Here is a 26852-nt window from a genome sequence, read left to right as displayed (position 1 = left end):
TGATGGGGTTTTAATCATCTTTGATATAAAAAATAGTTGCGGCAGCATTTGGATGTGCATATTGTTCATCTTCTCACTGTTCCCAATTAGACAGTTTTTATTTTTTCTTTATAGGGCTATTTGCTGCTGCTCCTTTTTAAAACATGATTCTACAATATACTCCAAGGCCCCATTCACACTTGTGGGTTATTCCTGTGTCTGAAGCATGACCACAACCATCTAGTTACTGAAGCCCTATTCCCTAGAGATTTCTACCTCATTAACAACAGCACAATACCACTATCTATTTTAATACCACTGAGATTTGGATTTCTACATTGTACTCTAGACTTGCAGTCACTGGAAGTGTAATAAGAAGTTTGATCATCTTGTGGTGCTTTGTTTATAAACCAGCATAATGCATCTGGAGACAGGTTGTTTTTGTTTTTATTCCAAGGGGGGATTTGTGTCAGAAGAAAAACATCATGCCCAACAACAAATAAGTGCAGAGGAGTGTGCCATGAAATTAACAAGCCGAAGAGAAAATAAGTATGTTAATAACCCTTTCATAATGGCCGGTAACCTTATATTTGTTATATGGAAATAAGATACAACTTGGAACAAAATATTTTCTTCCATTTGGTTTTGTATTGGAGCTATACATTGCATTTATCTAAGTGCCTGATGTGTTTGTATTTTATATTTTTTGCTTTTGTTAAATGATTTTTAGGTCACTTTAAATGTAGAGCCGTGTGTGTATGTGTGTGCGCATGTATACTTATAACTTGTTATAACTCTCCACTCAGATTATGTTTATGTATCTCACAGTGCAATCCTATACATATCTACTGAGAAGTAAGCCTCAATCTCAGCTAAGTGAGCATGACTGCAGCCTCAGTTTTTATATTTCTTGTTCAGAACGATGACTTTACTATAGGATTAGCACTGTCCAGTTTTATCATGACTGATTTTTAAAAAAAACAACCACAACCACTTCTGTTCCACTTCCAACCTTAATATTAAAACAGCTCTGTTATAAGATATCGGCAGGAGCTGCTGGAATATTTTTTCTATGACCAGTGTTATGCATGGTTAATTAAGGTCAGTGCTTCATTATGAATGCCAGCTTGAGAAAAGGGCATATCTGTGTTACTCAACAAATCAACAAGGAAACAAAAGCTTAGAAATGACGTAAGTTTAATTTTCAGTACACAATATTAGTAAATGCGTCACATAGATAGGGATGTTACTTCCTGAGCTTTAAAATGCATTTAAAAATGTTAACTAAGGAGTACAATATAAGTGTAGCCATTTAAACTACGCTAAAACAGAAATATAATAAATAACTTTCACCAATGGTACAATCTATAAAAGACTTAAGTATTGCAGTCATTCTTCATATTCATTACCTGTTTGAAGTATTCCACATTAATACTGCTCTTTAAAAATTACCAAATTTAAATACTCACCTTGATTAAAAAGGGATTTTTTAATCAAGATGAGTATTTCCCAAGGTGAACAGGTTTAGCACCTTTAATAAAGAAAAGCTTCCTAGGATGCTCAAGATAAACTCACTGATTTGGTTTTAAAATAACCATTGTACAACCATGAGTGATTCTCAATCCACCACACTTCAAGAGAAGTTACATACATGGTATGTCAAGAGTTAAAAAGCAGTCTGATGTTACTCTCATCACTTGTCTTGTCATAACCCACTCAAAAGCAGAGAAGGCTTGAGATATAAAACTACTCCAATCTCGTTCTACTGTGAATGGGAATATGGGGAGGGGTAGAGGAAACAGTAATAGCAGAGAAACAGTTGCAGCTGTGCATGAAAAAATGTGTTTACGTGAGGCTATAAAAATGTAATTCATTGATGCTGTGGTCTCCCTTTCTCCGCCTTCAACTTCACGTCTTTACATTAGGCGGACTATGGAATGTAGGTCTCAACTGCAAGAATAACTATTCCAAAGCAGATCCAAAGCAGTATAACTTTTTGTTCACTGGAATAGAGAAGTCTGGCCATGTCATATGTGTAGACATTTCACAGAAGAACTGCTATCAAAACTATTAAGTGCTCTTCAGATTATCAGAGAGATGGTACAGAAAATTCTGCAAATCCGCAAGGTGACTATGTTTAAACTTTTTGCGTGCTATGACATCCTTATTCAACACAAATTGTTACAGGGTTAGCATACCAAACCAGGGGAAAGCATTTAAGGAAAGACTACAGGAATACCTCATCACTTCCCAAGACAGGACTAATACAAATTACTGAATGCATGCACCATCAAGCCCTGTCCTCTGGTGGCACTCCAAATAAAAGCTTCAACAACACTGCTCCTTACTGCACACAGCTGTCTGAAAACATGCAGCATCCCATACCAGCACTGCATGTTCTGTGCTGTGTTCATTTGGGCTGATGCACACAATACAAAGCTTTCAGGCATTGCCAATTCTGTATATGCCACCACAGGGAAGAGCTTTCCAGTAGTGCTCTCATAGGGAAATTAATCTTTCGATCATCTCTCTGTAGGTCTTAGTGAGGTTCTCCCTTAGAGAAATGCCTTATATAAAATTGGACCAAACACTTTAAACAATTAAAAGCAGAATTCCCCAAGTAGATCACTTGGAAACTGCAGCAAAACCAGGGGACTTACTAAGGGTGGGAAGACTCTGCATGCTGAGGGCCGATTCCAAAATTACTTTTTGCCAACAAAATGTTTAGGATGTACTCTGAATCAGTGACAAAACATGACTTTTGGGTGGGGGTGAGAAATATGGGACACTTTAGATGCATGTTAGCATTGAAAGAGACATGCCTCTAGCATTCCAAAGTCACCTCCACAGACATCCAGGCAAGTTAAGGGTCTGAATCAGTAAAGGGAAATATAGGATATGACCCAAGATGAAGATGAAAGACTTTGATGTATTTTGCAGTGGACAAAGAAATAATTATTTACAAAAATGCAGGTGAGCAAAGCTTCTTGGAGGATGAACATCATAATTATTCTGTGGCTGCAGGAAGAGAGCTGGAGTTGTGTAAGCACTGCGAGCACCTTCAAGAGCCTGTGAACTCAGAGCCATATTTCTATTAGTCACAAGGCTAGTGGTGGAGGTTTATCCTCTGGTTAGAGAAGATTGGGTGCAAACCTAAGTGATTTGTGGTATCATTAACACAGCAGCAACATCACCTAAGAACTTCCTAGAATTCACCACATTTATCAACTTTCTAAGAAGGCATTTCCAAGGAAATTGTCCTTTAAATTACTTCATCACAAGCTTTGTTCTTTTAAAAAGTTAATATACCCATGAGTCCTTTAAAACAAGTATACAAAAGCTGACCCTAACAACTGGAAAACTTGCATCAAAGGGCTGCATGAGCAGCTGGTTGGAAGTCACTACTTTTTGTGGCCTGAGCCATAGCTCTGCGTTTGGCAAGGCGGGATTTGGAGGGGGGAGAAAGCTTCATGGAGCACATGGCCTGAGTGATAATCTCTTGCTCTTCATTGAGATGATTCTCATGCTGGGAGAGCTGGCGGTTCAGAGCAATAGCCTCAGCTGCAAAGAGAGTCAGCTCTTTCGTGCTGCTGTTCCTGTGGGGGGAAGGGAGGGGGGCAGAGGAGGAGGAGAGAAGATCAGTTTATACCAGTGAGAGTAAAATGCACAAGTTGCCTTTAATTTAAATTATGTGATTAATTCCGAAGTAAGAAATAATTGCAATAAACTATAGTCCTCCAAACGCTAGAAACCTCCAAACACTAGATGAATCTGAAGTATCCAGCAAAGGCAAGGGAGCCAACTGCTTACCCCCTGAACGCATCGGATTTGATTGTATCCACCCTCCAACTAACTCTTTCAAACTAGTTATAATAGATACTGAGAAATGGTTACCTTTGAAGAATCTGCGGTGTGGGCAGTCCTCTTTCAGAAGCATGCTGCACATGATGGAAACATTACAAGCTAAGTTGAGGATTCTTGGAGAAAAGCTTTACTTATCCTAAAGAGAAGTCCTTAAGTTTTAGAGATCACTATTTTGAACAGCCATTTATGAACAAGTTATATGTCAAGTGAATTAGATGGCCAGATACAGACGATTCTGATGTTTATATAAATGTGTATTAAACAAAAATATGCATTAACACTCTGCATACGAGCCATATCTACATAGGGAGAATTTTATTCTTCCCATATCGAACATTCACTAGAAATAGCCTCTTGCTGATGAATAGGAAAAGACTGTGGTTTAGGTACTGAGTATACAAAAATGCCTGTGGGCGGGGAAAGGAACTGGCTTCAGGTCCTTGTGCCACACCTAGTCAGAATAAAAATGGTTGGGCACCTCTGTATTAAGGTACAATTTAGGCCTTCAGTTAAGGCCTTCACAAGTAGCTACACTAATTAAAACGTTGAGTCACTATTCACATTTACAGCCTACGGTGTCCCAACGCCAGACAAATTGGTTTTCTCCATGACAAAGTTAACACATGTGGAGGGAGCAGTGTTTTCCATTTATGTTATTTTAGCAGATGCCATGCAAACAGATGGTGCTATATAAATAAATATAATAGCTTTGAAAGGAACTACTTACACCTTGTACCCATGAATGCTGTAGAACCTGAGCAGCATTAAGCCTCTTTTTGGCATCACGGACTAGCAACTTTGAGATGAGATCTTTCGCATCGCTGGAGATATGAGACCAGTCCTTATCAGGAAACTCATAATTGCCTTCCTGGATACTCTCAAAGAGCTTGTTCTAGCAACAATAAATATGCATTTGGTTGGTTTAGAGGTTAATAGCTCAGAGTTAAGGTTTTCACTTCTCACCTTTGGACAAAATGGCCCAAGTCATCTTAAAATCCCCACAGCCTTATCTCCCCACATTTTGCTCGGGGAATGTTTATAACATTGCCAACAGCTTTGGATGGAAATTCCTCGGGTCTTGTGGGTAGCAACATGCATCTTATCTCCAATCAAGCCATTTTTTAAGATGGACCATTGCCTAAAAATATCAAACCTTCAAAATCATTATGAGTTTGCACAATTCAAGTTTGAGTGCAACTGTGAAAATAATTCACTAGTTTGAAATACCCCCCTCCCTAACTAGTACGCATTACAAATCAGCATAAAATAGTGTAATAATACATGCTATGAATGGAATCTACCACATAAGCAGAAATGAGATGCTACATCAGAGTTCTAAGAAGAATGAAACAGGGATCTAGACCAGTACATGCATGTATGTAGTAGACCAGCCTTCCCCATCCTGGTGCCCTCCTTCAACTCTCATCAGCCCCAGTCCAGTCTGGTGATGGTTAGGAGTGCTGGGAGTCATAGTCCAAAGTAACTAGAAGGCACCAGGTTGGGGAAGGCTGCACCAAACCTTGCCCCTAACACACTCTTCACTCGGAGTCAGTAGCATGCCTCCAAGGAATAGATGGAACTCATGAAAACCTGCACTGTCAGCTCATGTACAGAACAGTAGTCCCATAATCTTCCTCAACACATGCTTAATGTGCCTATCTGGTTACCTGACAAATTTTGCAGATTTCTCCCCTGTCCCAGCCACAATCTGTGCCACAGTTCCCAACAAAAGGTGGGTAGCCACTTAACATGATGTACAAAATCACGCCCAAGCTCCACAGGTCACAGCGCTTGTCGTAGAATGTGGCTTCCTCTGTGAAGACTTCCACCACCTCAGGGGCCATGTACTCCGCAGAACCACACTAGTGAGATACAGAACTTGTATTAGAACGTTTTCAGAAAGGAAACACACACATTCAAGAGTGATTGAAAATGACAAGATCTTTGTTTTCATCTAAAACACAGCAAAAATGTGCACAAAGTACACATTTCCATGCTTGCTTTTGGAGACAAAGGCAGTTTAAGGCAATTTCAATGGAACTTTTCAACACTACCACTTCAAATTATCATTATACTGCCAACACCTCATGGCTCTATGGATACCTATCATTTCCACACAAACCTGGCATAACCCAACACATGGAATTTTCCTGCTAATACTTTTAAACATGAAATCGAAGGCAAGAGTGCAGCCAGGTAATGGCAGGTGCTGAGGTAGAGGCCAGGAAGGATCTTACTTATTCAAATCAGTTTGCTTATGGTGCGACCATCTAGTTTCTACCAGAAGCAAGGCAGTTAACACTCTGGAAATTCAACCTACAAAAAATCATTCACTCTAAGGCAGGCCGATAGAGATTCAAAAATACCATGAACTAAGAAAATTCTGTAGTGTACATCAATTCACATTCATAACGTAATACAATTTCAACACATTTAAAGACAAGCATTTTTACTCATGGCAAATTTCACTCCATGCAAATAAGCATGAGTTTGCCTCCCACAACTCTGGCAATAAACTACCATACAGTTGCTGGGCAACAGGAAGAATTATGTAGAAGCAAATGAAACCATCAAGAATTTCAGTTCTTAGGTCTTTTGATACACAGTATTTGAAAAGGCATATATTTGTAGACTATGCTGGTACCATCCAGTCTTAAAGTATGCAATTTAATGAACAGACAGCATTACTATTTCAAGTCTCCAAAAGGCAAACTCTAGAAGGCTGAGTTTGCTAGTACAAACTCCACACAAGGCTGGGGCAGACAATGGTCAGCGCTCTTTTAACAAATTGTTAAAACCCCTTCAAACTCTGTTTTCTGTTTGAAATGCCTCACCCTGATATAAAGTGATCCCTTGGGGTTGGCCCACTATCACCAAGGCTCCATCTTTCAGGCAGTGAGAATGCAACATCACAACATCATGACAGGTGCAAGGACTCCTTGAAAACAGGACTGCATTTTCCCAGGAGTCCTTGCACCTGCAGGACTGGTGTTGAAGCATTCTAGATATTAAAGAGAGGGAGGAGAGGATTATTATGTGCTATTATTGCCACTGCCAGGTACACTTGGGAGAAGGAAAAGACCAATGAGAAAGGAAGAGCAAGGGTTCAAAGCAAGATTAACCAGTCCACAAAGGCTTGAGGTACGTGTACTTTTTCTCCTGCAGCTCTACCACTTTCAACCACGGCCAGGTCTCCTGCTCATTTAAATGGCTCCCACCCATTTGTCTTTGCTGCCCCTTATTGCCTGGAAATGCCTCCCAGAGCAGCTTCGTGACACGTCTCTCTTCCATCGAATCTCTTTTTTTCTGTGAAGGCTTTAAAACAACCACTTGGGGCTCATCCTGCATGGACAATACTCTAAAGTATGTGTATCTGAATGCACATCCAGCACATAGCCTTGTCTCTACTGTCCTGCCTTCCCTCCATTGCCTAATGTATCAAATTTTGGATTGCACACTCCTTGGGGTCTATCTTCTTGTTGCTCTCAACTGCCCAGCACAACGATGGCTCTCTCTCTCTCCCTCTCTCTCTATATAAAACTAATTGAGTTAATGCCTTTCAGATCAAGCAAATTCAATTTATAGCCAGGTTTTTAAACACCTTAAAATCAATATTACCCTAAATGTATTTTGAAATTTTATCAGTTTTATTAATTATCGATTTTAACTTGCCTCTAGTAGAACAGTATCATGCTATAGCTCAAACTCCTCACATGCCTAAATCTATCCATTAAAGCAAGGGTGCAGAACCTCATTCAGCCCACAAGCCGAATTCCATTTTGGAAAAGCTCTCAGGGGCTGCATTCCAGTGGTGGGTGGGGCCAAAGGCAACACAGGTGTGACCAAAACACCAGCATATTTTAGTTTCAAGCTCTTACTGCCAGTAACTAAGCCTTAGGAGAGTCAGTTCAGCCTTTTAGAATGGGGGAAAAACAGCTCAAAAGCCAGGAAAACATCAAAAGGGAGTGGATGGAGTATTGGACTGGGAGCCGGGCGTTCCTTAATGAGGAAAAAAGGCAAGATATAAACATAATAAATGAATAAAATTTAAAAAAAGATGGGGGAAATGGTGTAGGGCCATTTAGGGCTCTTGCAAGGCCAGACTGGGACCGCTGGGCCTGAAGTTCTGCATCCTGCAATAAATAGAGGCCAAAGCCTTGACTTGGGGAAGGGCCATAGCTCAGTGTTCGAGCACATATTTTATATGCAAAGTCCCCCAGATTCAATCTCTTCATCTTCAGGTAGAGTTGAGAAAGACTGAACTAGATCAACCAAGGTCTGCCTTGGTAGAAGGCAGCATCTTATGTAGTGTTAAGTCCTTCTCTAGCATATGCCATTAGCACAATATCACATATTTTTGTCCTGGGACTAAGAAGCTCTCAAGCAAATGCTGGGCAGCACTCTGGTCCCATAAACCTGGAAACAGATCCCATGCATGAGATGCCATCCATTTTTTCAGGCAGAGAAAGAAAAAATGTGGGAGACAAACACATCTCTCAAACTACTCTTTTGAAGTCAGACTGTGTGCAATTTCATGCATGCTAGGACTAGGACCAGTGGCTCCATAGCTATGTAGGAAATTATATTTTCTTAGCTCCAAAACATGAAGACAGAGCTTTGAAACTAGATTATGAGATTTGCTAAATGGATGGGTTCCATGCAAAATATCAGATTACTCAAAGTAAACTAACAATTATAAGGCACAATCCATCCAAACTATGCAATAAATGGGTATAATCAACATGCTATTTATTTATTTATTTATTGCACTTATATACCGCTCCCATTGCCATGGCTCTCTGGGCAGTTTACAGAAATTCTAAAATTAAGATAAAAACGAGTATACAAAATTTAAAATTCTAAAACACAGAACGTACACACATAAAGCATTAAAAACCGTTAAAAAACTAAACATGTGGGTGATTAAGATGTGCCGCCATATGCCTAGGCAAAGAGGAAAGTTTTAACCGGGCGCCGGAAAGATAGCAGCATTGGCGCCAGGCGAGCCTCATCAGAGAGATCATTGCGTAGTCTGGGGGGCACCACTGAAAAGGCCCTTTCCCTCGTTGCCACACTCCAAGCCTCTCTCGGAGTAGGCACCCAGGGGAGGACCTTAGATGTTGAACGTAGTTACCGGGTATATTCACGTCGGGAGAGGTGTTACATCAGGTATTGTGGTCCCAAGCCATGTAAGGCTTTATAGGTCAAAACCAGCACCTTGAATTGGGCTCGGAAACATACAGGCAGCCAGTGCAAGCGGACCAGAGCAGGTGTTATATGGTCGAACCTTCTTGTTCCCGAAATCAATCTGGCCGCTGCATTTTGCACGAGCTGCAGCTTCCGAACTGTCTTCAAAGGCAGCCCTATGTAGAGTGCATTGCAGTAATCTAACTTGGAGGTTACCAGAGCATGGACAACCGAAGCCAGGTTATCCCTGTCTAGATAGGGGCGTAGCTGGGCCACCAACCGGAGTTTGTAGAAGGCACTCCGTGCCACTGAGGTCACCTGAGCCTCAAGTGACAATGATGAATCTAAAAGAACTCCCAAGCTATGAACCTGCTCCTTCAGGGTGAGTGCAATCCCATCCAGAACTGGTAGAACACACCCCATCCTGTCAGCGGAATCACCTACTAACAGCATCTCAGTCTTGTCTGGATTGAGTTTCAGTTTATTAGCCCTCATCCAGTCCATTGTCACAGCCAGGCACCAGTTCAACACATCCACAGCCTCTCCTGCTGAAGATGAAAAGGAGAAATAGAGCTGTGTGTCATCAGCGTACTGATGACAGCACACTCCAAAGCTTCAGATGACGGCACCCAGTGGCTTCATGTAAATGTTAAACAACATGGGGGACAAAACCGACCCCTGCAGGACCCCATACTTGAGAGTCCACGGGGCCGAGTAAAGTTCCCCAAGCACCATCTTCTGTATCCGACCCGCCAAATAAGAGCGGAACCACTGCAAAGCAGTACCTCCCACTCCCAGCTCAGCGAGTCGTCCCAGAAGGATACCGTGGTCAATGGTATCGAAAGCCGCTGAGAGGTCAAGGAGAATCAACAGAGTCACACTCCCTCTCCTTTCTTTCTCCCGACATAGGTCATCATACAGGGCGACCAAGGCTGTTTTTGTGCCAAAACCAGGCCTGAAGCCCGACTGAAATGGATCCAGATAATCAGTCTCATCCAAGAGTGTCTGGAGCTGGCCCGCAACCACCCGCTCAAGGACCTTGCCCAGGAATGGAACATTTGCTACCGGCCTGTAATTACTAAGATTTTCCGGGTCCAAGGAAGTTTTCTTCAGGAGTGGTCTCACTACCGCCTCTTTCAGACGGTCTGGGACCACTCCCTCTTGTAGAGAGGCATTAATCACTTCCTTGGCCCAGCCGGTTGTTCCATCCCTGCTAGCTTTTATTAGCCAAGACGGGCAAGGATCCAGTACAGAGGTGGTCGCGCGGACCTGTCCAAGCACCTTGTCCACGTCCTCGAGCTGTACCAACTGAAACTCATCCAAGAAAACAGGACTAGCCTGCGCTCTGGACACCTCACTAGATTCACCTGCTATAACACTGGAATTTAAGTCCTGACGGATGTCAAAGATTTTGTCCTGGAAGTGCCTGGCAAATTCATTATAGCGGTCCTCAGAGAAGTTTTATATGCTTGAAGTTTTATCTTTAGCAATGCTACTGAACTACACTTGACCATTATGCACAACTGCACAACTTTGATGTACAAAACATTACATTTTACTGACAAGGCACCGATCTTTCCCCCTGCATTCTGTATACAGCCAAGAGCAGAAGAACGTAATGGTCTACATACTGGAGTAGTCAACTCAGGCGTAGTGATCGGAGTACAAGCACTGTTGAGCTTTACCCCACTTCCAAGATCAAAGTCACAAATTCTCACTGGTGACACCTGAAATGGAGGATGGGGAAACAAAGTGAAAAAAACAACACATCTCACCAGGATGGATGGATTTAAATTAAGGCAATTTAAATCACAGAATTTTTAAAAAAGGTTGATTAAATCAAGTTTCCCATTGAAACTTTTTCATATATTTCCTGAACAATGGTGCAGGTCTGACCTCTAAGCCATGTTAATTTACAACTGTATAGAGTATTATTTACAATGTTTTATTCTTAAAGCAGACTTTGCATCTTTTTGTCTCACTGTAAATATTTTGCATGCTATCCTTTTTGTCTATAGAGGAAATGCCTTTATAATATTCCTATAACAGATTAAGGTTAACAGCACAGTTCTATACATGATAAATTCCCATGAATTCCTGATTAATGGGGCTTTTTGCCAGGTAAGTTGGCATATGAGTACACTGAAAAATTTTGTCTTCTTTTCCCCCCTTCTATTATTGCTCCACTCTGCTTCACTCTCTCTGGGCCCAACCTTGCCCTCACTAAAAGCAGCAAACAAAAATGAAATGCCCATGACTGGAGTCAAAGCAAGGTTTGATAGCTACTGGCCCTGAACCAAATATATCTAATTCTAGTTTTTTAAAATCCATTTTTAAAAATTATTTTAAGCATCAATTTTTATCCACCCTGTTATATTGTCTTTCTGTCTTAAAGAACTCCTTTGTCTTGTTTGGTCTAACACCACTATCACATAAGCATAAACCAACAATCGAATCTAGCCTGTGACTTTACAGATGTGACTTTACTCAGAAAAACTGAACACCCAAAACTTTCAAGAAGCAAGAACTGTTAGACTGTAAAAATGATTTACATGAGATGAAAAACCAAAATTAATGCCCATGTTTGATTGGTAAGTAACTCATTTTTATCAGTCTGTAAGTTATGGTCAGCATGTTTACAATATGATTTAATTATAACTATGTTATTTTTTTAAGCTAGAGAGAAATTTAGTATTTTATTTACAATATTTTTAATTGAATTAAATTTTGAAATCTGATTTACATTTTTAAAAATCCATTTTAAATATCAATTTTTATTCACTCTGCTCATCACTAAAATAATGAACTCAACCTTGAAGATCACTTCATGGGGTGGGGGTGGGGGGAGGATTACAAATATGAAGTTACCTTATTGGGAGATTCACACAAAATGTTTTCAGGTTTTAGGTCTCGATGTGCAATACCTAAGATAACACAAGGAGAAGAATGCATCAGGCCTAGTAAAAACATGCCAAACATCGATGAAAAACATGTAACAATATTTTATTTTTGTTGTTTACAGGCTGAAGTTTTAATCAAGCTGCTCACCAACCTCACTGTACACCACTGAGGTGTACAGTGCTGAGTACGCCCTAAAGTGCATACAAAACACGTTTAACAACAACGTTCGCAAGAGGACCACAATATATAACAATGTAGCATTTCCTATTTAGGGTGTGAATTCTCGCCTTCACCCGTGCCACCCACAGGTTATGTGACGAAACTATCCATGCCATTAGCACCCAGGACCTACTCAATCCCACCCACCCCCTGTGCTGATAACGTGTATGAGGGTTTAGGCCTACTGCTGCTGCTCCTATCTTGCCTTGATTCTTTAAGGCTTCACAGCCCAGCAACCTAGCCCTCAGTTCCCCATTCCACTGCCACCATTAACTGTTCTCTCCTCAGTCACTCCTCCACAGACCATACCAGTTGTTTGAAAGTAATTAGAATTTATTAACATAAGTGCATGTACATAAGCTTATTGGTTTCCTCAGTTGTAATGCGTGCGGTTACATGGCTTCTAAGCATATTGGTTTCTATCAGTTCTTTCCACTATATAATTCTACTATTATATTCTCCACACAATAACCCACACCAATTCTTCCTATCCAGTATCTGCCTCTCACTATCTTCACATAATCATCCACACACTACTGACATATATCTCTTTTCTCTTCACAAAATCATCCACTTTCCTCACAGAATCATGCATTTTAACGCTCTTATAATCATCCACTTCGCTCATAGATCATACACCTCATTGTCTTCCTGTCAGCTGACTATCTATGTAGAGAGCTCCATTTCTCCAGCTCCTCCCACTCTTACAGCTCCCAATCCAAGCACTCCCCCTCCACCATCCAATCAGCACTCAGGTATTTAACACCCCCCCTTCCTTACCCAACTGGTGAATACAAATTATAAGTACATTGAGGCCTACTTACGTCTTGGAACTTTATGCATAATATAAACAATAATCTTGCAAATATTTACATTTAAGGCATATAAGGTAGCTGAACATCACAGAGGGATTAAATTATATTCTTGCTATATCCCGTTAATGAGATATATAAAAAATAAAATTGTCTTTATACTCATGTTTAAATGCTACAGTCATTTGGATGAGCCAGTCATCAACCCCCTTCACACAGTAATGGCAGGCAGGGGCTCACATGATTAAAGGGGCAAGCGGGGCTATCTGAGGCCACATGGCTTTTTTGCCCTTCGCCATCCACATGTCCTTCTCAGGAACTGGAAACATGTATGATTAGGGTTCCAGTTCACATGGAAGCCTTTGTACAAAGGCTGCACTTAACTCCAAACAAATGGACAGAAGGCACATGATATTAAAACAGCAAACATCCAGTGCCCTTCTTAATTATGTGAGCCCTCTTCAACATGATTTAACCAATGAAGGAAGGTATCCTCTTGGCTCAATCCAAGTAAGAAAAGAGAGCCCTTAGATCTATCCTTCCCCATCACCTACACACAAACAACTTGATGGATTTCAGGAAAAACTTTCTTTTTATATGAATGTGTCATTTAAAACATAGCAGCTGAGCACCATGGTTACAGATAAGTGGCGTGTAAATAAAGCAAGTTTCAAATATTTGTGTAATGGCTTCTTAGAAACTGAAGAACATAACTGATTTCTTTCTGTGTGCTATGCATTATTAAGATATCTCCATCCGGTTGTTTCATGTTGCTTTTGTAACCACACACTAGTTGAAACAGTATCAGCAACTCTCTCACCCCTTCTGAGAAGTCTTAGCATTTTAAACAGCAAAATGCCTAAATGTCAAACAAAATAAATGCTTCAGCTTCCTGTTTAATATTGTGTGCATCATTGTTTAATGAGGAAGTTAATGCTACACAGTGGAACCACAAACTAAATGAGAAAGTCAGATATATTACAGAAGATATTCTAAAAGCATTTCTTCCTGCTGCGTAGCTTTATCCCCCAAACAAAATTTTAGCAGCTGCTTGCAATGTCTTTGGGGTATCGGTGTTTTGTCATTCCTTAGGCAGAATAGAGTGGGCTCCATGAACAGTTTAAGCATAAGCAAACCATAGAATTCCAAACCAACTTGTATTTACACTGTTTCTAGTTTACTATTTATTTGTTTACTAAATATGTATACTTCCTCATCTACTACTCAAATCACATCTTCAGAATGGCTGACAATCAATTTAAGAACATAATAAATCTATAAAAGCAATTAAGTTAAACATCACCACTGCAAAATATGCACATATGCCAGTGCAAAGAAACAGCAGGAAAACATAGCATCAAACAGTAACATAAAACATACATTCAAACATAACCTTTTTAACCCAACATCTGTACTTAAAGTGGCACAGAGCTGAACATCTTGGGGCTGTGAATTTCTTAAACAAATCACTGCTAATGAGAAGGCCCAATTGTGCATTCCCATTCCCTACACCTCACAGAAATAAATACTCCCATAGCCCTGCTACTCCTCAATAACCCAACATCACACATTCTTCAATGCACTTTAGATTTTATAGCATGGCCTGCTGTTTTCCCCTTTATTCTGCTCAGGTTGTTCTTCACTGTAACTTACAGTCCACACCAAACAAAGCTTCGCTGCTTCAGCATCTGTTTTCTAGACACTCTCCCCATTTATAAGCCAAGCTGTTCAGTTCTACAACAATATTTCCACAAATCAATTTCTCTAGCAGACTAGCCATCTGAGACCCTCCATATCTGTGCCCTCCAATGGAACAATATTGACTTTGCTGTACACTAGAGAGTTGTTGCTACAATTGTACCAGAGAATAACCAGACATAATGGAAACATGTCAGCATTTACAGTTTGGTTTTTTCCTCATTAAACACAACATATGATCTTCCCTCTAGCTTGCACTTACTTAAGTAGGTAAGCATCCAAAAAGAAGCTGCTGGAGTTGAAAGAGCAAGATACCCATGTCTGGCATAAATGCCTTATGGAAATGGTTTCTCAAGCAACTTTTCCACAGCCTAAGCTACTTATCTTGGAATTAGCTGATGATGATTTGTGAAATTATTTCGGTATCTTTTTTATAAAGAAAATGCATAAAGTATTGGCCAAATATAAGGTAAAATAGAATAAAATACCTACAGCAAAACAAAGAAGCCATTACCAACTAATATAATTCAACTTGTATCAACTTCTGCAGCACGGTTTTATCCAGGTTGTGCTTTTTATACTGTATTTTGTATTTGTGTTTTTAAATTGTTGGTTGTTTTATTATGTTCTTCACGGTTTAAATTTTTGTGAACCGCCCAGAGAGCTTCGGCTATTGGGCAGTATAAAACTGTAATAAATAAATAAAAACCTTGAAGCCATACCTAAAAATCTAGGAAAATATAACACTTGCTTTGTGATTCCAGCAGCAACATTATTGGCCCATATTTTGTACAGGTAAAAATGTTGCCACTCATCTTCTGATAGCGGGGTACTTACCAACTAAAATTTAAATTTTTAAGTATGAAATCAGTAGTATGAATACTATTCAATTTCTCCAAATATCATTAGGCTTACACTGAATCATCATGAGTGAGCCCAGTAACTCACGCAAGGACCACTCACGCATCTCTTTACCAACTGCAGCCACTGTAACACAAAGACAGCAACAGTAGCACCAAAGCCCCTGTACTAGTTTTTTTATATCTCCCATGGAATAATAATCTAAAGTGATTAAACACAGAAACACCCACGTTTCATGCTGATCTCTCATTTATACTAGCAGACTTTGTCTGGTCTGAAGACTGATGGCTAATGAGCTGGTAAAATGAAGGATGTATATTGTCACCTTTTGTGTGCAGGAAATCCAGAGCACAGGCAATGTCTCTCACCACCCTGCTGGCTTCTCTCTCATTAAAGTGCTTTTGCTTCTGTATGTGGGCCAGGATAGAGCCTGTGGATAAAAAGGGCAAGCAGTTGCTTTTTAAAAAGGCAGAGCTACTTGAAAGCAAACAATTCTAAACATCAAACCTCCAACAGAAACTGTAGCGTGAACAGATGTGTTAGATTCAAATTGAATAGCACAGCTCTTATCTCAACCTGAACAGGGCCAAAGGTAATTATTGTAGAGAAATTGTTGATAACAGCCAACAATTTCACAGCTCAATTATAGGTATGGGAATGTGTAGCCTGATCTATGCGTGTTTATTCAGAGACAAGTCATAGAAACATAGGAGTATACGAAGCAGACTTATACTGAGACAGTCCATTTGTCCACTTAGCCCAGGGTTATCAACACTGACTGGCACTCTCCAGGGTTTCACACAGGGTTTTTTCGAGCCCTACTTGGAAATGTCAGGTATTGAACCAGGGACATTCTGCATGCAACGCATATGCTCTACCATTGAGCCACATGTCCTAAATTCAACGGAGTTTAATCCAAGAGAGAGAGAGTGTGTATATACATATATATATATATATATATATATATATATATATATATATGAAGAAAAATCAAAAGTTGAATCAAGAGGATCTAAACCTTTTCAGAACTATTTCAGAAACTGATTCTGCAGCAGGGGCATACTCCAGATTAATTAGTGAGCAGTTGTTCATGATGCCTTGCCCGCAGTACAGGTGGCATGCAGCCTTTTTTTCCCTAACTTGCTGCCTACACATCTCTGTCAATCTTCGAAACCAAACACTTGTTCTGGTTGTCAGTACAGCTTACACCAGCCTGGTGCCCTTCAGATGTGTTGGACTACAACTCTCGTCATCCCCAACCAGCGTGGCCATGATGGAAGTTGTAGCCAAACACATCTGGAAGGCATCAGGTTGGCGAAAACTGCCTTAAACCCCTTTTTTTAAAAAATTAAAAAATATTTCTATATCACTTGTCATGTAAAGCATACCTAGGCAGAGCATAACATTCAATCAATCCTTTATTTACAGTCAATAGACCAGAAAAAGAAAGGTACAGGCATTCCAAGCAAAAGGTCAATAAGATAAACTAAGCACATAAAACATATCATTAATAATACATTTTAATACATAAAAATCAAGGGTAAAAGGGAGGTAAAATGTAACATTAAAACTGCAAGATAAAAACTATAAATATACAATGTAACTCAAATTTAATAAAGCTTAACCAGTGGCCACCAGAAAACTAGCAAAATAAACAAAATGACAGGCATTTTAACTGCTGAAAGATTCTATCATAGTCAGCAGTATATAAATGTTACAAATATAAAAATATATAAAATTACAAATAATCAGAAGTCAACGTGAATAAAAATCTCTTCATCTGAATTGCATCAAAGTTGCACATGTTTTATTTCTGGGGTGGGGCTATTCCAGAGATTTGGGGCGACCACCACAGAAAAAGGTGTTCTTCCTGGTTGCTGCCAGATGGACATCCGCAGGAAGTGTCATAACCGGGAGGTCAGGCAGGTTTATATAAAAGAAGGCATTCTCTCAGGTATACCAGTCCCAAGGTGCATAGGGCCTGATAAGTTAATACCCAAACTTTAAATTTAGCCTGGTAGTAAATTGACAGCCAGTAAATGGGCAATATTAACTGGGTATCGTACATGTGCACCACAACAGTCTTTAAAGTAGTGAATGACTAAAAAACCCAAGGTACAATAATGCAATTAAATGATAAAATTTCATTCCGAAGGAAATGAGACTTTACATGGCATTTACACACATGCAAAGGCAAACTTTATTAAATATGCATGCACATAAGGCATATTTGCCAAGGTTTTATTATCCAAATTTATTCCACTTGGTATAAAAGAACAGACAAAAGAGCTGAGTGGCCATACTGAAGCACAGGGCTGTATTATACACCACTTTTCTCCAACCTGGCTCCCTCCAGGTGTGTTGGGATACAACTCCCATCATCCATAGTTATCATGAGCATGGCCAATTGCCATTCTGGATGGGAATGACGGGACTTGTAGCCCAACACAATCAGAGAGAACCAGGTTAGGGAAGGGTAGTTGTTGACCCTACAACATATTCCTCTTGTGCTTTCTGAGCCTTTCGCACTCACCACACACACACACTTAAGCTTTTCTCAACAACTGTGATAGCTAAAAGATATTAATTCCAATGAATATCAAGATTTCTGTATGACATTAGATCATGATCTTAATGGCAAGATTCAGTGTTGCACACACTTGCAGTTATGCAAGTATATATAGGCATCTTTATCACATCTATATTGTCAATGTGATTTTATAGATAATTATGTCATGTTGTACACTGGTGGCTGAAGAAGGAAAAACATGGTACATATATTTTAAATAAATAAATTCTGCATTCTAAATTTGCTTTGTGAAATATTTAATACCTATTGTTGGATAGGATGGGAGAAATTAAGAGAACCTGAGTGACATTTAAAGTAGAGGCAGGCTGTGATCAAGAAAGCGGCATATCTACTGATAGTTATTAGCACTACTTAAGTAATATTATTTTTATAGCAATGCACAATGGACCAGTGGCTTTTTGGAGCACACTGACTTTGGAGAAGCCTGAGCCTAAGAGGTCATGTTTTGTTACTGTGATCCTGGAAGCTAGTCATTCAGTTCCTTTCCACCATCCCATTAAGCATACATATAATGAGAAAGTAATGTTAGTCAAGATTTCTGCTAGTCTCTCCATTAGGTCCACCCATGCCTGTGCACTTAACATCCCACCAGAATTAATAAAAGACTGGCAAAATGCCAACTGCTATTCATCCGCACAGCAAGCATGCTTCTAATACGATGTAGCAAATATTCTATGTGAAATCAACAGCTGGAGCCACCATCGAAAGATCTGAGAATTGATTGCCAGGCCAATGAGATTTTATGGACTTTATCCATTTGCAGGAGGACGCAATGGGTCATTACTTTGTCTATTTTAAGGGTTAGCATAACAACATACAGTACTGTTCAACTGTAATATTTTCATCTTGGGATGCAACACAAATAAATTCTTAGAACCGGAGACATACAGAAATCCCAAGATGAATTGTGAGTACAGTTTTCCTGTCTGAGTTCTAGATCTTCTAACAAACACTTGAGATTTGAAACCTCCCAGAAGTGAGTATGTTATCTCCACAGACTTTTAAGTCAAGTTAAGCCTCTTGAGGCGGAGGTAAATTAAGACATGTTTAAGTACGAATTTATCAGATTTGTCCCTACATACTTACCTAAATGTTTATCCACAGAGAAGTCTCTAAAAACTTGTAATAAAATGCTTTGGCATTAAGGAATGTTTTTTATGAGTAGAGCTTTGAACATTTCCTGAAGTTTTATTATAGAAAAATACACATTTCTTAAAAACAGATTCATGCACTTCCCTGTGATCTTTCAAATGTAAATCAATTAATATCACAATTAGGATTTTAGAACCATTTATATGTTCTTTCCATTGCAAAATTTGTTTTTCAGCTTGCAGATTATATCACAGTAAGCAAGAAATGCTACATCTGCTAAGTTTGTTCACCCTAAAATAAATACCCAACTAAGATAATATGGCATATCCCCGCCACAATGTAATATAAATTATTCTTTGTAGACTTTACCCAGTGCCATTAAAAAGATATTTATTGAAATTAATATCCCAGCTTCTCTCTTAGCCCACTGAGAACAGAACCTGTAACCTTTTGCATGTAAACATGCTCCACTATTGAGTTCCATTCTGATACCGCATCAAGAAAATAATTTTGTTGTCTTTTCATTATGTTCCTTTCTCTCAGTAAGTTCAACTTTTAAACTAATGCAGTATCAAACTAATTACAAAAAAGTGAACAAAAGCGATGTAGATATGTACCTCCATGTAGTTTTTCGAAGACAAGGTAGTATCTTGTATTATCTTCAAAAAATTCTATTAATTCCAAAATGTTCCTTTAAAAAAAGATTGTTGTGTTACATATATTTATATAAAAAACACCATTTCCAAAGTACACAACAAAAAAGTTATTATTAGCATTATCAGGAAACACTATCAAAATCGCCTAAACAACTGGTATAATCACAGCAAAAATCAGTATGAATAAAGTTTAACTGTTACATGTCCGGACCTTAAGATCATCTACAGGGGCCCTTCTCCGTGAGCCCCTGCCAAAGGAAGTGAGGCAGGTGGCTACTAGGAGGAGGGCTTTCTCCGCTGTGGCACCCCGGTTGTGGAATGAGCTCCCCAGAGAGGTCCGCCTGGCTCCTACACTGTACTCCTTTCGTCGCCAGCTGAAGACCTTTTTATTCACTCAGTATTTTAACACTTAATTTTAACTCAAATTTAAATTATACTGTTTTAACTCTGTATTTTAACCTTATATCAATTGTGCGGCATGGTTTTATCCTGGTTGTGCTTTTTATATTGTATTTTGTATTTGTATTTTTAACTTGTTGGTTGTTTTTATGATGGTTTTAATTTTTGTGAACCGCCCAGAGAGCTTCAGCTATTGGGCGGTATAAAAATGTAATAAATAAATAAATAAATAAATAAACTTTCATTAAGCGGACCCCACAGTTTCAGTTCCAAAACTGAAAATATATTTTTGTTTACTAGGCTTAATTTAATTAGCATTAAACTGAATGAATAATAAACTTCTAAATTCTGTAATTAATGTGAAAACACACTTTTCTTGAATTTCAAAATATGAAAGGCTTTGTAAAGAAACTGCATATGCCTGAATTCAAAGTTAACTTAGCGTGAAGTTATGGACAGGGACTGTTGTTTGAATGGTTAACTGTGAGATGTAGAAACAATGGTGTCTTTTACTTCTTACTACGGCCAGTCCAGAGAAGAAATACAAAGAATAAAGAGTACGCTGGCACTCTGCAAAGAGATAGTTAAACTGTCACTGATCACAGGGCATATCAATTAGCCTTCGCTTCCATTTTCTGGCTTTGTATTGCTTTAGTGAATATGAGATAGCCTTAACTCTAGTTTTAAACTGGCAGGTTTTTTTATCATTGAATTCTGATATATTCATTTTTTAAAGTGAATTTATTGCATCTTTGTTTGAAAGCCAGTTTGGTGTAGTTGCTAAAGTGTCAGACTAGGAGTTGGGAGATCTGGGTTCTATTCCCCACTCGGTCATAGAAACCCACTGGGTGACAGACTCTAAGCCTAGCCCACCTTACGGGGTCGTTGTTGTGAGGATAAAACGGAGAGGAGGAAGATTATGTATGCCAGCTTGGGTTCCTTGAAGCAAAAAAGGCAGGATATAAATGCAATAATAAAATTAAAAAACTGTAAATCTTTGGTCTATTTTATCCTTCACCTATACCCAGTTATAGTAAGTATAACGGTAACAAGTAAATAAAAGGACTCACATTTTATGGTGGCAGTGAAACTTTAAAAACGATAAACACAAAATGTAGTGTTATATTAATACTTTTTAAGAAAGGTGGTAGGATAGTAAGAAAGGATAGTAAATAAGAAAGGATAGTAAGGATAGGGGACAAGCCTCCACATAACTACTAGGATGGCATAGACGTCTTGCTCTTTTCTGCCATATATTTTAGTTTTCTTAATAGATATAACATTTAAAAGTCTTTAAAAATACTACCTGAGCCTGATCTACTTTGCCTCATGGTAATATATCCTATGGCATCCCAGATTCATAATTTATTATGGAAAGACTTCAAGCAGCCATTGAACTTCCCTGCTGCTTTAGAGAAATTGGAATTCCATCTGTGTCTCGAGAACACTAAAAATCCAGACATGCATTTAGAGATCTCAGCACACACCAATCCAAATTAGCATATAAGGGCAGTGATACCCTTATATCCCAGCCACGAAGCTCAAAAAAGTTAATATCTTGCACTAAACCAGTTAAATATTTTGGTCGTCTTGATTTGGGAATGAGGAATTTTAGAGTTTGGATTTTACGCATACATTTTTCAAATTAATTGGGCAGGGGGTTACACCAACACAAATATGGAGAAAAATCCATTTGCCTTGCTCCAACTGAGATAAGCAATATTTCTTTAACGAAGCCTGCTAAAAAATAGAACAGGGAACCAAAAGGAGAATACTGAGCCAAAAGCAGTTGTTTCAAATTAACAGTTCTTCCATGTGGTTTATGAACATAGTTTGCCAAGTGACAATATTTTAGCTTTGGTTTCCGATACATACACCAAGAATAAAGTATTAGCTCAGATTGTGTGTGTAGTGGAAACATTAATAAATAATGTCAACAAGTCATGAGTGTATTCTTAAATGTTGTAATAGTTACTTACTTGTTACCCTGACACTGATACAATGTTTCCACTTCTCGGAACACACGACTCCGACTATGCCCAGCATTTTTTTCAATTATCTGTTACAAAAATAGAAAATTCTTCTTTTTTTTTTAAACCTATTTTTAAAACTTGGAACAGATGTTCTCATAAGAGTGTAAGAGCAATAATATTAGTGGCATTATGGTTGTTAATATTCCAGTGCTCTCATTTTCTAATAAGGTTGTTTCTAACAGGTTATTAAATACTAAAATCAAACAAACTCCAACTTCAAAATCTAACTTGGAGATTGAGAGAAGAGTAAAGGATTGTTCCTGATCTCCTACAAAGGCACAAGGCAAGAAACATGGGAGGCAAGGGAAAGGTTAGGGTGCTGCCAACCACAAATTTGTGGTTGCTATGAAAGCCAGCCAAAATATGGGGACCCACATATGACTGCAGTTTAAAAGTTCTGCATGCACATTTCTACGTTTGTGATGTAGAAATGTAGAAATGATTATTTAATGTTGATTAACACTGGATGTGAAGGAAATGGTGTCTAAGGTTGGAAATTTACAATAGTTTGTTTCAAAGAATTCTAGTTTGGGATGAATGTGCACACTATGAACAGCATTCCTGCTTTCAGTTTTATTTTTTCTAAACAGGTTTTTGCATGCATTGTAAGGAAAACCAGCACTGTTTGACCGGAGACGGGACAAAAGAAATGTGAGTTCACAATGGAAATGATGTTTCCCTGAAGCCACTTTCATCTCTTAAAAATTACTGGGATGGTTCAGACCTTTCCAAACCATAATCTGAGGAATCAGGTCTGAGCCCTGTACTTGCATGCTCCATTATCTCACACACTCAGCTTATCCTGACAAGCTTCTTGCCTTTCACCAAACCTTAGATTGGCAGTTCTGATGTAACAGCAAATCAAGCCAGGACATAACTCATTAAGCCAAGCAGGCAAGCCATGGCAGGAAGAGGCAGCACAGGAACACAGGGCTTATTCCCAATCTTCTATACCAGGTTTTCAAGGGTCAGAAATATTTATTTTATTTATTTATTTTATGAATAATACTTGTACACTGCTTGATATAACAAAGTCTCTAAGTGCTTTAGATGCCAAAATATTAGAAATCACTATTAAAATACTGAATTAATAAAATATAACTACGAAGATAAATAACAGAAACAATTAAAATTCAAAACAAAACAATCCAATGGAGCAGCAGCATTATAATCAATTGCAAGCCAGGGAAAGCTTGTGTAAACACAGATACATTTTCAGGAGACATGTAAAACTCATCACATTTTCTGCCTCCCAAATCATAGGATGGAGGGAGCTCCAGAGGGTGGCTGCCACATCTGAGAATTCCATAACATTATCTATAATTTTGATTTCTCATCACTCCAGACAGGATACTTTAAGAACAGTAGCAAGAGTGTCTAACAATCACACTTTCAGGCAGCAAAGACCTTAAAATGATAGAAAAGAACCGTGGGGCTACATTACTTACTTTAACTGCATATTCCTTCCCATTTTGCAAGCTAATCGCTCCCTGTACCTTGGCAGAGGACCCCTCACCAAGCAACTCTGCAGTGAGTTTGTACAAATCTGTCAAAGAAATTCAGCACATATACAGAAATTATTAGAAGAAGACACTTCAGTGAACTGCAAGGAAAGGTTACTGAGCTAACAACTACCTCCAATAATAAGATAGCAAGTACTCCCTTGCTAGTAGAGATTTGGAACAGCAGCTTTAGCTTTATGATCGATCTATTCAAATCAATAAGTCAAAAATGTGGGAGTGAAGTTAAAACCTTCTCCAAATAAAAAATATTAATTCCTAAAAGGCTGTGATCCTATCTATTATTTCATATTATAGGTAGTTCAACAGATACAAGGCAAAATATTTCAAGCTTACTGTGGTGTATTCTCCAGGGGAAAATTGTGACAACAGCACAATTCCATATCTTAAAGCAACTACAGCTGGAACAGCCTCCTCAAGGAAACAAAATGAACGAGCTTAACACATGGGACACAATCCAGAGAAAACGAAGACCCACTCAAATAGTGTTCTCAGTGAAGCCAAATCCAATGCATGTTTACTCAGAAATAAGTCTCCCAAAATTCAAACGTAACTTACACCAAGGAAGCATACATAGGACTGCAGCCTTAAATACTAACTGCTCTTTCAATTTTTTCTGAAATAATTCCACTGAAGTGGGACTCATGTAGAGCACAATCCTAGGAGTTGTACTCCCAATAAGAGAGCAGGCTCAGAGTTCAAGGCCCTATACCTATCGTATACTCCAGCAGCAAGAGCCAGGCAGGGCATGAGGTAGACAGAGGTGATTTTGCCTCCATTTAAAATATAAAAAGCAACTAAACAGGCCTCTGAGCCCATTAAACTTATTTACCTTTTGATGGGTGGGGAACAGACTGGAGAGGCCATAGGATATTATTTATTCTGCAGCTGGCCGAGGGAGGGGGGAGGGCTGCAGGAGGGAAGGTTAATGAACGGATCTCCTCCTCCATGCTCATAGCTCTGTCTATGGGCATGGAGGATAAGGAGATCTGCAGCATTCTATAGCACCCCAGATGCAGTCTAGGGGGTCACAGGACTGCTGTGGTTCAATAAAGACTTCAGCCATTTTGATGTTCTGCTGCCTTTCAAAGAAAGCAAAGTTCAAAACACAATACACAAAGCATGATGCAACCCAAAAAAGAACAGCTATAAAATACAGATTAAAAGATTGATTAAAGTAAAGTTTCACAATACACCAAATTGTATTGCAACTGCTTAAACTGAAGCTACCATGAAGATCAACAAAAAAACAAAGCAAAATGTGAAGCTAACCTTCAAATCTTCCAGGAAAATGGTCTGTAGCTCTGGTTCTTTTTTTCTTTTTCCTTTTGCCATTGTCTGATATGGGAAGAGGCTGGCTGCTGACCATTTCTACAAAGCATAAAGGGTGAAGTAAACTACTATTATGTGTACTATATATAATGGGTGGGCATGGGGGAATAATATGTCTTTCCGCTCTTAAATTTTCTGAAGTTACATTAATAGTAACTAAAAAGACAACAGCGTTTTTTGGTTTCACTAAATGGAACAACGCTGTTTTCTTGCAGGAAACAGCAACAAAGACAGAAGCAATTATAATGAATATACTCGAAAAGTAGCTCTGCGTTCTGCTACTATGGCAATTACTTTAGATACCATGCTGGTCCGTTAGGACTACCAATGCTGTTTTGAGAGCCTCCAGTGTGCCTCATTTGCCAAAGGCAGATTCTCTATGCAGAAAATTGCTGGTCTGTTTGTAACAGAAGCTGTATTACTTTTTCACCCTTTCAACCGCAACATTAAAACAAGACTGTATTTGTTCAGAAAGAGCAAAGTAATAAGCTAGAAAGGTGGAGATAATAATATCTTAGTGTATAACAAGGCAGGGAGGTCTCAGAACGCAGACCAAATCTATTTCCTTGCTAGGCCATATCACATATTAATGAAGCCCTTCTAACCTCTTTTTATTACTATTTCTTTAGTAAACTACTAAGATAGCCTTTCTATACAAGAAATACAAACTTTGCCCTCTCCCATCCCCCAAGAAAATGATTCAAACTTTCAGCCATAAAAGACATATCTTTATCATTCTCAATTGAAAATCTTTCGTTTAATCAACTGTATGGCTTTAGTTTTAACTGATTACTCAGTTTAATTAAGTTTACAAATGTTTATGTGTTCTAACACAACAATAAAGTGCCTTTTGAAAATCCTAAAGGGTAAAACTTGGCCTGGTGAAACAAAAGCAGCACTTCTAATCTCCTCATGTAGTTAGGTGCAATCCTATGCATGATAGTCAGTCTGATTCTAGTTTCTCTACTACTTTTGACTAGACTTACAAATACAGAGTCCAAAGAATTGATTTTTTCTCTCTACCTGCACTGGGCCAACCAGTATGTGATATCCATTGCCTGGAAAATCATTCAAACTAGAATTCTATCAGATTCTTCCATGTCTGACACACCAGAGCTTAAGAGTTTTCTTTCACACCAGAAAATAACTTCACACATTAACATCTCCAACTTGTGCTCAGGCAGACATACAAGAGGTGTTACTTTAGCTGTTTATTCTGCCTATGGTGTGTAATCGGAAATTCAAGATATATCCTTCTATGACCTGTAACTTCAAGGATACTTTCTCTGCTAAAATCAACTAAACACTGCCCTTTTCATTTTTGCTCTGTGCACTCTGGCAATTATATCTTTCAGGATAAGCCTTAACTAAAAAGGCAATTATTATAGTCTCTTTCTCTATCATCCCTGCCCTCCAATTATCCTAAAGTATAATTTACATAACATGACAATGTGAACTTGAGGGCAACTCTACATTAGGACTAACTTCAATAACTTATACTGTCAAAACACTAACAACCTCTGAAAGAACCCTCTTAACCTACAGAGTAAGCTATTTCGAGAAGTGTAGCCACTTTTTGAAATTATTTTATATTTTTATTTTCTCAGTATATTAACACCTAATTTAACTTAAATTTAAACTTTGCTGTTTTAATTTCGTATTTTAATCTATATCAATTTCTGCTGTGTGGTTTTATCCTGGTTGTGCTT

At 38.7% G+C, this 26852-nt stretch overlaps 1 protein-coding gene across 1 annotated transcript in view; it reads right to left on the bottom strand.

Moving 5' to 3' along the window:
- Nucleotides 1-1398: 1398 nt before the first annotated feature.
- MKNK1 (MAPK interacting serine/threonine kinase 1) overlaps nucleotides 1399-26852 on the bottom strand; it is a 32120-nt gene continuing 6666 nt past the window's right edge. The window contains exons 3-13 of the mRNA XM_063139300.1: nucleotides 25084-25182; nucleotides 23740-23837; nucleotides 22238-22317; nucleotides 19821-19894; nucleotides 15847-15951; nucleotides 11899-11954; nucleotides 10662-10757; nucleotides 5511-5705; nucleotides 4571-4735; nucleotides 3874-3917; nucleotides 1399-3575 (exon numbers count right to left, since the gene is read on the bottom strand). Coding sequence (XP_062995370.1) covers nucleotides 3347-3575; nucleotides 3874-3917; nucleotides 4571-4735; nucleotides 5511-5705; nucleotides 10662-10757; nucleotides 11899-11954; nucleotides 15847-15951; nucleotides 19821-19894; nucleotides 22238-22317; nucleotides 23740-23837; nucleotides 25084-25182 — 1241 coding nt within the window. The 3' untranslated portion in view covers nucleotides 1399-3346. The remainder of the gene's footprint in view (nucleotides 3576-3873; nucleotides 3918-4570; nucleotides 4736-5510; nucleotides 5706-10661; nucleotides 10758-11898; nucleotides 11955-15846; nucleotides 15952-19820; nucleotides 19895-22237; nucleotides 22318-23739; nucleotides 23838-25083; nucleotides 25183-26852) is intronic.

This window comes from Elgaria multicarinata, chromosome 1 (assembly GCF_023053635.1).
Source record: "Elgaria multicarinata webbii isolate HBS135686 ecotype San Diego chromosome 1, rElgMul1.1.pri, whole genome shotgun sequence".
NCBI lineage: Eukaryota > Metazoa > Chordata > Lepidosauria > Squamata > Anguidae > Elgaria > Elgaria multicarinata.
Note: the sequence above shows the minus strand (reverse complement) of the source record. Positions and strands in the feature narration are given on the sequence as shown.